Source organism: Chiloscyllium punctatum, chromosome 20, assembly GCF_047496795.1.
Source record: "Chiloscyllium punctatum isolate Juve2018m chromosome 20, sChiPun1.3, whole genome shotgun sequence".
Taxonomy (NCBI): domain Eukaryota; kingdom Metazoa; phylum Chordata; class Chondrichthyes; order Orectolobiformes; family Hemiscylliidae; genus Chiloscyllium; species Chiloscyllium punctatum.
Genome location: NC_092758.1, coordinates 65,031,718 through 65,046,954, shown reverse-complemented (window position 1 = coordinate 65,046,954; position 15,237 = coordinate 65,031,718). Strand labels below are relative to the sequence as shown.

General features: G+C 38.9%; 1 protein-coding gene across 3 annotated transcripts in view; it reads right to left on the bottom strand.

Moving 5' to 3' along the window:
• ctnna1 (catenin (cadherin-associated protein), alpha 1) overlaps nucleotides 1-15,237 on the bottom strand; it is a 292,857-nt gene that overhangs the window by 103,491 nt on the left and 174,129 nt on the right. For all 3 annotated transcript variants that reach the window (XM_072591040.1, XM_072591038.1, XM_072591039.1), the window contains one exon: nucleotides 7,742-7,945. In XM_072591040.1, coding sequence (XP_072447141.1) covers nucleotides 7,742-7,945 — 204 coding nt within the window. The remainder of the gene's footprint in view (nucleotides 1-7,741; nucleotides 7,946-15,237) is intronic.

Here is a 15,237-nt window from a genome sequence, read left to right as displayed (position 1 = left end):
TTAATTTTATTAGCAAGTGGTTACAAAAGAAAAAATGAAAGGCTTTAAATATTTGTGTTTAAAGTGGACCTTGATCTGTCAAGCAGTCTGTCTGCAGGTAGTTGTATAGTTTACAGACATAATGCTATTTGGTACAAACCTGAAAACTTGCATTTACCAACCATCCATCCTCAAAAAGCAATCTGTACTGTATCTGGAAATAACAACAGTAGCCTTCCATAGTAGTATAGTGGTGAATAATTGAAATACATCTGTCTTCCTACTCTAGCTTCTGGACAACGCAATATAAGTAATGGAATTTTACTGGTGTCAATTTATATGCAAGTAAAGTGACTTGAATTTCAAACAGGACAGCTCAACACTTCACTGTACATATGACAAAATCTAATTCAAGACTAGATGTGGCAAGACTGCGGAGTTTATTATTATTTCATTATTTGTGAGATTGTTTAGCGCGGTCTTGTGCTGCTTATAATGTGGCACACAAGCAGTTCAATTTGGGAGTTCACATAGTTGACACCTCATTCTTAGGTGGGCCTGGTGCTGCTCCCAGCAGCGGATTGTAGACAGAAACGAAACAAAACTAACTAGGTAAAACATTGATAATGAAAAATTAATGCACCTTAAGTGACAAATCCTCAACTCTGAATTTCCACTCAAGGGGGTTAAATGAAGGGGTGGCTCGCTGGCTGTTTCCACTGGGTACTCCAGTTTCCTCCCACAATCAGGTCAGGTAGATTGGCCATGCTGAATTGCCCATAGTGTTAGATGCATTAGTCAGAGGGAGATGGGCCTGGGTGTGTTGCTCTTCAGAGGGTTGGTGTGAACTTGTTAGGCTGAAGGGCCTGCTTCTACACTGTAGGGAATCTACCTAATCAAGAAAACGTAGATGTCCTAACTATGATCTTTCAGAGTTCCCTAGATACAGAGGTCACCTGGATTGGAAAATCATATGTCTCACTGTTTTTTTTTTAAAAAGAGAGCAAAAGAGGAAAAGCAGGGCAATACAGAAAGTTAGCTTAACATCAGAATGGGGAAATTGTTGGACCTTATGACCAAGGGTAGAACCACTGAGCACATCAAAAATGTTCAGTTAATAGAGGAAAGCCAGCATGGATTCATGATAGGCAAGTCTTAGCCAACAAACCTAAAATGATTTTTTTTGATGAGGCAACTAAGGTAAAGGACAAGAGAATGTCTACGAAGGATGGTACATGGACTTCCAGAAGGCATTTGAAAAAGTCCCACATAAGAGACTATTAACAAAAGCAGATGCCCAGAATTGTGGGCAAATTGCTAACATGGCTGGGAAACTGGTTGAGTTGCACAGTGGTTGGTACTGCTGCTTCACAGCACCAGGGACCCAGATTTGATTCCACCCTTGGGCAATGTCTGCGTGGAATTAGCACATTCTGCTCATGTCTGCATGGGTTTCCTTCAGATGTTCCAATTTTGTCCCACAGTCCAAAGATATGCAGGTTAGGTAGATTAGCAGTGGAAAATGCAAATCTGGGCACGACTCCTTATTAAAGGATAATACTGACCTTGGAGGGGATACAACATAATTGGAATGCTGAAAGGATCAGTGTTTGGGCCTCAACTATTTACAATGTAATCAACGACTTAAATGAAGGGACCAATGCAGTATATTGAATTTGATCATAAAAGCTAGCTAGGGACATTGCAGGTTTTTTACATAGGCTATGACAAAGATATCTAGACAGGTTTAGTCACTGTAAAGAACATGGCTAAATCAAATTTAATGTAAATGTCTAATGTAGATAGCCAACAAAAGGAAAGATAAATTTGGATTTGGTACTGGGTATTGAACTGGGCCAGGTGTTAGAAGTGAAGGTAGGTGAGCACTTTGGTGATAGTGACGACAATTTGGTTACGTTTACTTTAGCAACAGAAAGGGATTTGCACATACCGTAGGACAAGAGCTTTGGCTGGAAGAAAGGCAATGATGATGCAATATTTAGGATACACAGGATGGGGGAGGAAACTGCAAGGAATGGACACAACTGAAATGTGGATATTGTTGAAGGAACAGCTACTGCATGTCCTTGAAACATACGTATCTGTCAGGCACGGAGGAAGTGGTCGAGCAAGGGAACGGTAGTTTGCTCAAGAAGTTGAATTTCTTGTCAAGAGGTAAAAGGAGGCTTATGTAAAGATGAGACGTGAAGGTTCAGTTAGGGTGCTTGAGAGTTACTAGTTAGCCAGGAAGGACCTAAAGAGAGAGCTAAGACGAGTAAAGAGGGGACATGAGAAGCCTTAGGCAGGTGGGATCAAGAAAAACCCTAAAAAAAAGCATTCAATAGCTAGGTCAGGAATAAAGAATTACTAGAGTAAGATTAGGGCCTTTCAAGGACAGTCGTGGGAAGTTGTGCGTGGAGTCAGAGGAGATAGGAAATATTCATTTAGCACCTCTCCTATGTGAATAATGATGAAAGAAAAAACACCATAGGTTTGAGCAGAAGACTGAGATACAGCCTATTAGGCTAGACAGGATTGAGGTTCACAAGGAGGTGGTATTAGCAATTCTGAAAAGTGTAAAAATAGCTAAGTCCCCTGGGTGGATGGGATTTATCCTAGAATTCTGTGGAAAGCTTGGGAGGAGTTGGCTTTGGTCTTTATCTCACTACTATCTACAGGAACAGTGCCAGAAGACTGGAGGATAGCAAATGCTGTCTCCTTATTCAAGAAGGGGAGTGGAGACAACCCTGGTAATTATAGACCAGTGAGCCTTACTTCAGTTGTGGGTAAAGTGCTGGAAAAGACAAGACATAGGATTTATGATCATTTAGAAAGGAATCATTTGATTAGGGATAGTCAACACAGTTTTGTGAAGGGTAGTGTGTAATTCACAAATCTTATTGAGCTCTTTGAGAAAGTGGTTAAACAGGTGAATGAGGGTAAAGCAGTTGATGTAGTGTATATGGATTTCAGTAAAGCGTTTGATAAGGTTGCCCATGGCAGGCTAATGCAGAAACTACCGAGGCATGGGATTGAGGGTGATTGAGCCGTTTGGATCAGTAATTGGCTAGCTGAAAGACAGAGGGAGGCGGTTGATTGGAAATATTTATCCTGGAGTTCAGTTAATAGTGGTGTACCGCAAGGATCTGTTTTGGTGCCACTGCTGTTTGTCATTTTTATAAATGAGCTGGATGAGGGCATAGAAGGATGAGTTAGTAAATTTGTGGATGACACTAAGATCAGTGGAGTTGTGGACAATGCAGAAGGATGTTAGAGGTTACAGAGGGATTATAGATAAGTGCAGGGCTGGGCTGAGCAGTGGCAAATGGAATTTAATGCAGAAAAATGAGGTGATTCACTTGGGAAAGAATACAGAGTACTAGGCTAATGATAAGATTTTTGGTAGTATGGATAAGCGGAGACATTCTTTGTGTCCATGAAAGTTGCCACCCAGGTTGACAGGGTGGTTAAGACATACGACATGTTAGCTTTTATTGGTAGAAGGATTGAGTTTCAGAGCCATGAGGTCATGTTGCAACGGTACCAAACTCTGGTGGTGTAGCACTTTGAGTATTGCATACAGTTCTGGTTGCTGCATAACAGGAAGAATGTGGAAGCACTGTAAAGGGTGAAGAGGAAATTTATTAGGATGTTGCCTGGTATGAAGGGAAGGTTTTATGAAGAAAGGCTGAGGGACTTGAGGCTGTTTTCATTCGAGAAGAAGGTTAAGAGATGACAGAAACTTACAAGATGATCAGAGTGGGTGGACAATGGGAGGCTTTATCCTTGGATGGTAATGGTTAGCACAAGGGGACATAGCTTTAAATCGAGGGGTGATAGATATCGGGCAGATGTCAGAAATAGGTTCTTTACTCAGAGTAGTAAGGGTCTGGAATACCCTGCTTGCAGAAGTATTAGACTTGCCAGCTTTAAAGGGCACTTAAATGGTCATTGGAAAAATAGATGGATGATAATGGAATAGTGTAGGTTAGATGGACATCAGATTGTTGAAATAACTTGTGAAACCATTGACGGCCAAAGGACCTTTATTGCACTGTAATGTTCTAGGTTCTAAAAAAGGAAGTATTCTACTTCATCTTTCCCATTGAAGTGAATTTTTTATTGTGACATGCAACACTGGAAAACATTGACCTATTTGTACATGAATCACTCAGTTTAACATGCAGGCGAAGTAACTGCATGCTACATTTGTTAGAAGTTGTTGCAATACAAAGAGTAAATCATTCATGTCACAATTATGGAGGGCTTTGGTAAAATCACGTCTGGTCTACCATATGATAATCTGTCTTCATTACCTAGTGAAGACAATTATTTATAGTTAACCTGTATGAATAGGTTATGACATATCCAGGGCACACCTTCCTTACACTGTAACAATCATTCAACTAGGCTTGATTACTGGTACCATTTCCTGTAAGCTGTAAGGCCACTTAGTGCCCACATACACCATTTGGTGCTCTAACCCCATGCCCAATGTCAACTTTTAGTTCCAGAATTCGTTGTCATGCGCAGAACTCAGAAGTCTGCGCATAAGAAAAACAAAATTAGAGGGAAAGCACATTATATGAAAGGATTTTTCCATGTGATGCAATGATTTAAAAGCCCAGACTAAAAAGGGAAACTGAGAAAGGAAACAATCCCTTCCCAGTTTCCAAGGTAACAAAAATCTAATGGGATGACTTTATAACCAGATTCAGATGATACAAGGTCTTCTGAGCTCAGTTGAACCTTAAGAGTTCATTAGTGCAGTACAAGTAAGTTGAAAATGGCAGAGCTGGATCCAGGAGCAGAGAATAAGCAAATACACACTTTAACTATAGATGTTTCTTTTATGTTACTTGATGACGACATTGGTAGATCTACACAAGCCAGACTGAGGTGATCAAATTCTGTAGGCATACCATTCTTGTGACTGCGTGATTAATTTTATTTACCTTTATGCTGAGTAGACCAGAGAGTCTCTTCAAAACATCAATGTTCATTACTTCAGTCATTTAACATGCTCAGTATAGAAGCAGTCCTTAAAATCTGAGGAGCCTACTGGGTAGCCAGGGCACTTTTAAAGTTATGCTAAATGCAGAAACAAAACGTGCCATTCCACTGTTATTGCATAACTGTTGAGCTTAAGTACAGCTAAAAGAAACCCAAAAAAGAAATGGGGCTTGAAGAAAAGTAGCAAACTATAGCACAGAATCACAGCTTTGTACTCAAAATATTGAACAATATTACCTCAAATATCTCAAACATAAGAGTGAAATGATAACTGCAAATAACTAAAGCAGAGAAAGCGAATGAACAAACTTATCTGCGCTAACCTTACAACTGTAAATACATTATACTCCATTAAAGTAAATAATAAGGAGCAACAAGATAGATTAAAAAGTAGCATCCAGATAGTTAAAGCAAGAGTTCACAATATTCTGTGTTTATACTGCTCTCAACATTTCAGGTTCAATGTAGTAAGACAAGATTTGAAGTTAAAAGATTTTAAAATTGTAAAGCGTAAACATCGATGATGATGATGATTAGTATCAACTCATGATAACAAATTCACGTTAGAACTAACTCTGCTGTATTTTCACATGAAACAATACATCATAGGGGGATTGTGGAGTTTCTTGAACAAAATAACAGATCGTAACTTGCATTTCATATAAACAGGTAATTCCAATCGTTAGTCAAGGTTCTATATTTTGATTCTACATAATTAATCACGGCTGTCAATGCAAATTGCTACTCTCAAGGAAGTGTCAAAGGCATGAATTAAAAGTTAATCAGCTTCCCTTTGGAGTTTATAGCCACAGGCTGACCAAGCAAACGTGTGATGTTTTGCAGTCCACAAATTTCTCTGAAGTGACATGCAAAGATGCAAACTGATAATAAATCAAATCTTCAAACTGCAATCCTGGCCCAACCATCTTAACCTACGACAATATTCAGGATTTGGTTGATACGTGGAACCTAAGAGCACAAGGGGATCTTGATCAGCTAGGTCAGTGGGTTGAATGGCAGATGTAGTTTAATTTACATAAAGATGAGGTGCTGCATTTTGCTAAGACGAATAAGGGTAGGACTTACACAGTTAGTGGTAGGGCCCACAGTAATGTTGTCAAACAGAGGGCCCTGGGGGGTTAGCTTCTTGAAAGTGGCATCACAGGTAGACAGGGTAATGGTGATGGTATTTGGCATGCTTGACTTCATTGTTCACAGCACTGATTGTAAGAGTTGGGATATCTTGTTGCGGTTGCACATGATGTTGATGAGACCATTTCTGGTGTACTGTGTACTGTTTTGGTCACTCTGCTATAGGAAGGAAGGATGTTATTAAGTTGGAAAGGGTGCAGAAAAGATCTACAAGGATGTTACCGAGACTTGAGGGTTTGAGTTATAAGAGGAGCCTAGATAGGTTGGGTCTTTTTTTCCTGGAAGCGTACAGGTTGAGGGGTGACGTTATAGAAGTTTATAAAATCGTGAGAGACATAGATAAGGTGAATAACTAAGGTCTTTTCCCTAGGGTAGAGGAGCTCAAAACTAAATTTAAATGTGAGAAGGAAAATTTTAAAAAGGGATCAGAGAGCGATGTGTGGAGAATGAACTGCCAGAGGAAGTGGCAGACTTAGGTACAGTTACAACATTTCAAAGATATTTGGACAGGTACACAGATAGGAAAGGTTTAAGGATATTGGACAAACGGAGGCAAAAGGGACTAGTTTAGTTTAAGAAACCTGGAGGGCATGGACAGGTTGGACCAAAGGGTCCGTTTCTGTGCTGTGAGATTCTATAAACCATCAACCACCATCTCCAATTAGATGCTTTCTAACAAGCTACCTGACACTCAAAATATTACCATCGTTGTTGATGGTGGAGAGATTCAATCTTGGTTTTACCACTGACCAGAAAGAAAACTACACCAGTCATATAAATATTGTGGAAACAAGAGCAGGTCTGGTTTGAAACTGCAGTAGTGAACAACTCAAATTCAAACTGCCCCAAACCTATCCATCATTTATAAACACACAATGAGCAATGGTCTGCTTCTTTAGTGGTGGCGGTTTAAGTACTGTTGAATGAATTTTCATGCTGTGATAAAAAAGTGTGGGGCAGCACAGTGGCTCAGTAGTTAGCAATGGTGCCTCCAGCACCAGACAAAGTTCCATTCCACCCTCGGGTGACTGTCTGTGTGGAGTTGGCATGTTCGCCCAGTGTCTGCACAGGTTTCCTCTGGATGCTCCAGTTTCCTCCACAACCCCACAAGATATGCAGGTTGGGTGGATTAGCTACAGTAAATTACCCATACCATCCACGGGTGTGCAGGCTAGGTGGATATGCCATGGGAAATGCAGGGCTGCAGGGATAGAGCAGAGGAGTTGGGTTGTGTGGGATCTTGGGAGAGTTGATATGGACTTGATGGGAAAAACAGCCTGTTTCTACAAGATAGGGATTCTATAATTCTATAAAAAGGCCAATTTAGCATTCAAAGCATTCCACAGAACCACTGTAGCAGCAAGTAGTCGAAGTTAGCTGGATGCACGATACAAGGGAAGAGTGAGCTTTTAATTTTTAAAAATAAAAAAAGTGATGATGGCTAGTTTGAAAAGAAAAATGACAGTACCTGAGGAAAGAAACTCATGTACAAAGTCAGTCCAAATAAAAGGATCAGAAAGAAAGTTAGATTGTTAGCATTTTAGTGGAAATGGATGAGATAAAATTTAAATCTTGAGATGAATTTAATAGGACTTACATTGCCCATATATTCAGAAAGCAGATCCTGCAAAGCCTGTCTCACTGCATTACACTCAGCCACAATGCGCTCACGTCGATCATCACGTGTGCAGGATGAGTCTGCCATTAATGCTGCTCCACTAATAATGCTCTCAAGTCGTTCTTCCAGAGATGGTCTGAAACGTTCCTCACTGAAGCTCAGGGGATCCACAATTATTTGTTTCTATTTAGACAAAGAAAAATGTTTAGTAAAGCTTGAATTTTTTAGCCTTTCAAATATCATTTTATGTTTTCTGTAATCATACTATCAGGAAATTAATTTTCATTTAAGAAACAAGTTGGACAAGAAAATATAGCACAGTTCTGCATTTACAGAGTATTTAAAAGCCTCATTTTCCATCTTTCATCAAAAAAGTGACAAACTGAAACTCAAAGCCGACTTGTTCATTTTTTGAGTGGAGCTTCTTCGCGGTATTAATGCATTTCAGAACTTCCTCCTAAAATATATGCATGTTCACAGACTGCTCAAACACTTAAGTTCAACATTAAAAGGTAGAACATTCATCCCTAACAATTAAACTTTGAGAATTCAAGAGGCATGCATTTTCACAGTATCGTAACCTTTAATTAACTCAAATCAAATCAGCATGATGTGCACCTCATTGCAGAAATGAAACATGACCATAACTGCACATGCGCTCGAAAACCAAGATTTTATGATCCAGCTTCACAGAAAAAAATAATTTTTCAACTTCTTTCATACCAAAAAGTATTCACCTCTGCCACCTCTTTACCAGACATAAAATTCAACTTCAGCTGAGAAGGGCTCTTTGTCCAGAGGTTTCACCATAAGGTTGCAAATGAAGTATTCTCAAATTTCACTTTCCTTTACCCCTGATTGACTACGCATATTTAAGAAAAGCTAAAACCAGCTCAAATGTATCAAACTGGTTTCCATTAAAGCAAGGTAGCACCTCAAAATTTAAAGGTGAGCACCAATTCTTTTCGACTAACAGTTCAAATTATTTTTTAATACTTTCCTTGCTTGGCTTTTACAAAGAAAAACACACAAGCAAAACACATCAGTGCTAATTGCTTCTTGTATATTGGTACACAATGTGTACTATTAGGAGTCAATTATGGGATGACAAAGATGACTGGCATAAAAAGAGCAGACAGGTAAAATGTGCAGGTAACAGTGGCAGAGAGAGACAAAGATTTTCGGCCAGCAAGGCACTCAGGAAATAAAAAAAGTCAGTTGAGAGAACTTTTATTAGGGAGCTAAATTATGAGAACGCATGTTGTCTTGTAGCAACTGAAAAATTGCGGTATTTAGGAAATAAATACTTTTCTAGTGTATTGTGGTTTAAAGCTCAAAGAGTTCATAATTGAAAATTCTGACGAATCCCTTCTAATTTTGCTTCTGTACAAGTCCAAATACTCCACAACACAAATATAGCAGGCATTTATGTCACACAGCAATAAATGAAAACAGAAATGCCATGCTGAAAACCAAAACACACACTTTGGGAAAATCTCAAGAACCCTTCAAAGAAATTATTTCTGTATAATAGGTTAAATAATCAAAATTACCAAATGGAGGAGTTATACCCACAACTAAAAAAACAAAATGGATACTTGTACTACAATTCCATCTTAACAGATACAAATGTCTGATTGAATTCTTCTGGATTACCCATAAAAAATTTGTACCATAAATGCAAGTAATGTGCAGGTATGAAATAGTAGCTGTGATCCATCATGCTTGCATAACATCAGCTTAAGTCAATGATAATTTTCTGTGTACTGTCCCTAAAATAAAAGGTTGTTTTGATCTGTCAAAATTAATAGAGATGAAACCTTTAGTTATTTTTAGTAGGTGTCATGACTGTTACAGGAGGATACGCTGGGAATCAACTACTCCACCAGACACACTAAATGGTGTTGACTCATTTACCAAAAATGGTCAATTGATATCCTTTTCATATTACTTAACAGGAGACAGAGCAGTGGAGAGTTGCTTTTCAGACTGGAGCCTGTCACCAGCCATGTAATGCAGGGATCAGGTCTGGGTCCACTTTTGTTTGTCATTTATATACATAAGTTGGATGAGAATATAGGAGGCATGGTTAGGAAGTTTGCAGATGACACCAAAATTAGTGGCATCGTAGCCAATGAAGATTTTCTAAGATAACAAAAGGATTGTGACCAAATGGATCAACAAGCTGAAAAATGGCAGATGGAGTTCAATCTAGATAAATGCAAGACATTGCTTTCTCATACAACAAACAGGGATAGAGCAAATACAATTAATAGTAGGGCCTTGGATAGTGTTACAGAATAGAGGAACCAAATCAGTCCACATCTAGCATGGACTGATTGGACTGAAGGGTCTGTTTCCATGCTGGTTGACCAAGTGCATAAAGATCATCTCATCACACAATCCCAGATTGTCCTCATCTTTCCATAAAAGCAGGAAGACCACAGCATATATTCAACTGTTGACTACATTTCCTGCACATAGTTACAACTTTGTTTTAAATTCAGAAAGTGCCCAAACTGTTCCATATCTTCCAGTTTTCCATAGTCCTTAAAAATTTACATAAGTGTGTGTGTGTGTGTGTGCTTCCAAGAAGCCACACAAACTTACATGACCAAAAACCAAGGAAATTCATACACTCTGATCCAGCTCTAATTTCATTAGTTTATCAGATTTCTACTTACTAGACTGGGACTCTCACCTAGCCAAAATGCCTCAAAGATCAGAAACTGTTATAAATGACGTTGACAGCTATGCTACAGTGTTTACTATATTAGAGTATTAAAAACCCCAAGTGACGTTAGCTGGTGTTTATGCATCGTACTCAGCACTGCACCTTACAGCCAAAAACTATCATCCTTCCCACTGTCCTGAAATTACACATCACGCACGACTCATCCATTAGCTTCCTCTGACCTACTCGCTCAGCGAGCATCTTGCAATATTTGTTGTCAGATCCCACTGATAAGACGACCAGATCTTTGAAGTTTTTCCAACCGATGGCTTCTTATTCATCTCCAATCTAATCTCTGGTTATACCAAAAATTCCATTCTTGATAACTTTTCTTTTCCTTACTTATCTGCCTTCCTGGTGATTTTTCTTTTAATGGAATTGATTTCCAAGTGTACATTGATAATATCCTGCTCTTCCACCTCTTCCACTCATCTCTTTTAAACAGTCAAGACATCATTTTCACAAGGTCAGATATTCAATATGTTTTTGGTATACTAATCACATTGATGTTAAATTTATATCTCGCATGCCAAGCTTTATAATGCCTTCCCTACCCTATAGTAAAACATATGAGCCATCAAGTTTATCACAAAGCACAAGTGTGGAAATTACCCACTGTTCCTGTCTAACCTCCACTCTTTGATCAAAATTATCCACTATTATAGGATTTATGTAACTATTGGCAAAAGTAGAAGTTATTGAAAAAAGACCATCCAGTCTCATATTTTGACTGCTTCACTGCATCATTAACATTTAAGATTTGCATTGATATTTATCTTTCTTCAAAGATCAAGATGGATACAGTAGAACTAATACACAACATGAAGAATTGCAAAACAAGTGAATAATTTCAGCATATTAGAAACGGGCTTTCAGTTTGAATTTCGAATTCTACGTTCCCATTTAACCCAGTAACTTTTAGATTCCCTCACCTAAAAATAATCTACCCACTGCTGCTTTAAAAAAACTGAATCACCTCGTTCTGAAACAGAGCATTCAACCCTCAGAATAAGGGTTTCCTCATGTTGGTCCTAAAACAAAAACATTCCGTATTTATCTACAAGAGAAAATATCCTTTCCATGCACACCTTGTAAAGGTAAGATTTTATATACTTGAACAAGCATAGCCTCACTCCTCTAAACTCCAGCGGAAACAAGCACATTCTGTCCAACCTATCCTCACTAGACAGCACTCATTTCAAATATCATACTTCAATATTTCTACAAAATCTCCTCTGAACTGCCTTTACTAATTTAACATTTTTCCTTAACTGCGGATACCAAAACAAAAAAAGGTATTTCCGATATGGTCTCAAATTCCCCATGTAAATGACACATAACATCCTCACTTTTATATTTAATTCCTTGTCATAAAGAATAGAATCCCATTAGTCATCTTGATGAGCTATTGTACACGCACACCAACTTTGTGACTTATGTATAATACACCTCAATCCCTCTACTCCTCAGAACTCCAGTCATTCTGTTTAAATAACACTCTGCTTCTTTATACTTCCTGCCAAAAAAGAAAATTTCACTTTTTCTTCATCTCTCAGATTTTGCTCACTTTACTCAAATACATATCTGTCTGAGAATTCAGATCTTGCTCATAATTTGCTTGTGCTAAACTAACTGGTCTCAGAGCCGCAAGTGCAGGACAACTCGAAAGACACACTTTCCCTTGCTCTTAGGTTTTGCCACTGAACAACCATTTCAGTGCATTTTCTCTTAAAATCCTTGTTGGATATATTAGAAAATTAACCACTACGTGTTTTTTTTTAAAAAGACAATGCAATTTTATCATAATATAAAAGAGTAGCAGTAACTGGCAAGAGGCGCATTCAGGACCTGTACTTCAGGTCTGATCACAATTAATGGACCGTTCTTTTTTAAAATACTGCAATTACCAACAAATATTAAAGCAATTAAATGTGGGGTGAATGATGACAATGTCAAGATTCTTTGAAAAATATATTCATTCACAGATTGAGGGCACTACTGGCTAGGCCAGCATTTATTGTCCAGAGGGCAGTTAAGAATCAACTATATTGCTGTGGGTTTGGACTTGACTTACATGTGGGCAGAACTTCCAGTCAGAAGAATGTTCTTCACAAATTGGATCTATGACATTTCAAGACATCAGGCCAAACATAGGTAAGGAAGCCTCCTGCTAATCATCACCTACCATCCCCTGATGAATCAATACTCTACATACATGAACTGGAAGTAACACAAGAGTAGCAAAGGTTATAAAACGTAATCTTAATGATCATCACCAAGACTGACCTGGTAGCAGCACTACTGACCAAGCTGGATGAGTCCTAAAAGACAGCCACTAGACTAGGTGTGTGACTAGTCTTGAGTGAATAACTTACTTGACATAGTCCTCTGCAAACAAACTCCAGCAAATGCATCAACCCATAACATTACTAAGAAAGGCCACCAGACAATCCCTGGGGAGACAAAACCTTGCTTTCAAATTCTGGATATCCTATATCATGCTGCGTGACACTACCACCATGCTGTTTTTTTCAAACTGATCAAGCAACACATACTGGGTATTTATGAGGTACTGAAGTTCATCAGTAGCAGAACTTACAAACAATTTGTAAGTTAATGACCACCATACCATCACCATTAAGCCAGGTGATCAGCCTTGATTCAGTAAAGAGCTCAAGAACATGTCAGCAGCAGCACTGGACCTACCTAAAAATGTGTCAACTAACAAAGGTAGCACAAACAGCATATGACAGAGTTAAGCAGCAACAAAACAGACATATCAAGTTCAAATTTTGCAGTCCTGCCACATCTCGTCTTGAAATATTATGGGCAAACAACAGGAAGAGGCTGCACAACAAATATCCCAATCCTCAAATATTGATAAGCCCAGCACATAAATGCAGTGACTAGACTGAAGCAACTGCACACATCTTCAAACAGAAATGCAGAACAGATGATCTATCTCACTCTTGTGGTGTGGTCCCCAACATCAAGGGTGCCAGTCCTTAGCCAACTTTATACATTCCATGTGACTTCGAGAAACAGGTGAAGGCACTGAATACTCCAAAGATTGGATCAAGATTCCAGCAAAATTATAGATGAATCGTGCTCCAGAATTAGCTGCGCCCCTTGCCAAGTTGTCCCATTACGGTCCTGCAAAACTAGCATTATGGAAAATTAGCTATAGGTGTTTTAATAAATCTGTCAATATCAACTATGACAATCCTCTTGAAAATGAACCTTCTGCCCTTCAGGGATGGGTAATACCACTACACCACAAAAAAGTACATGTCAGTCTACTCGAGATCATCAGAACAGGTGGCGTCATCAACAATGCTATCAAGCATCACTGCTGATTGATGCTCACTTTGGTTCTGCCAGGATCACACAACTATGGTCTTCAAAACAACCTAAATGAAGACCAAGGGTACATGAAGGCAGCATTGGAGAGAGTGTGACATCAAACAGCCTGACCGAAACCTTAGTACTGTATATTAGCAGGAAAACACGCCACTTAATGGAATCATACTAAGCACCAAAGGAAGGTGGCATCACTGCTGGACATTAAATTATCTCAGTGTGAAGGCACTGGAGCAATAATTCCTTTGTGTAGATGATTTTAAAATCAACCTGATCGCACAACTCTGGAACGTTGGTCTAACTCAGAAGTAGGGGCACTCCCACAAGAGTCCTAGTTCCTTGGGGTAGTGTCCTAGGCCTAACCATCACCAACTGCTTCAATGACCTTCCTTTCATTTTCCAATTATAAATAAGAGGTCCCTAACAATTGCACTATGGTCATTAGCATTTTCCATTCATATTGGAATAACCAATTCCCATATGCACCACTACAACATGCAGACTTGGGTCGATAGAGACCAGGATAGTCTATGCAATAAAATGACCATCTCCAACAAAAAAAATGCAACCATCTCCCCTTGATGCACATGAAATTGCCACTGCTGAATCTCCTACCATCAACGTCTAAGAGCTGAAGTAAACTGGCTGAGTGATATAAATATTGTTGTTGCAAAAGCTGGTCAGAGGCTGAGAATTCTATGGGTCGCTCACCATTTAGAAAGAAACAAATGAGGGGTCTGATGGAATATCCTACATTTGGAACACAGCTCTAATAATAATCAAAAAGCTTCCAATCATCCAGGACAAAGCAGCCTAATACGATTGGTTCTCCATCCAGCAATTTCAAAATCCACTCCCTACACCACCGATGCATGATAACAATAACATGTACCATCTGTAAAGACACATTTCAGCAAGATTCCACGTCTCCTTCCTTCAATATCTTCCAAATCTTCTACAAGTGCAAGAGCAGTAAATACAAACACCACCAACTACAAGCGCTACTTCAAGTTACACACTATCCTGACTTAGAACTATATCACTTTTCCTTGAAGGTCACCAGGTCAATATTTCCAATTTCCTTACTAAGGGCACGGAATGCAGAACTACACCCCAAAGACTGCAATGGCTCAAGATGACCGCCTTGACAGAAATGAGAGATGGGAAATAAATACTGGTCACAATGGAATTTCCATCCCAGGAAAGAATAAAACAAAAACAGGCCAGTGCAGGCAAACAACTAGACCAGGTCAGGTCCAGACAACTGTACATCAATTAGCTTAATATCAGTGGTAGATACAGCAATGCAATCCAAGTTCAAAGCTGTATTAGGAAACCTATTAAAAATATTGTAAATTAGTAAAGAATAGCAACATGAGTT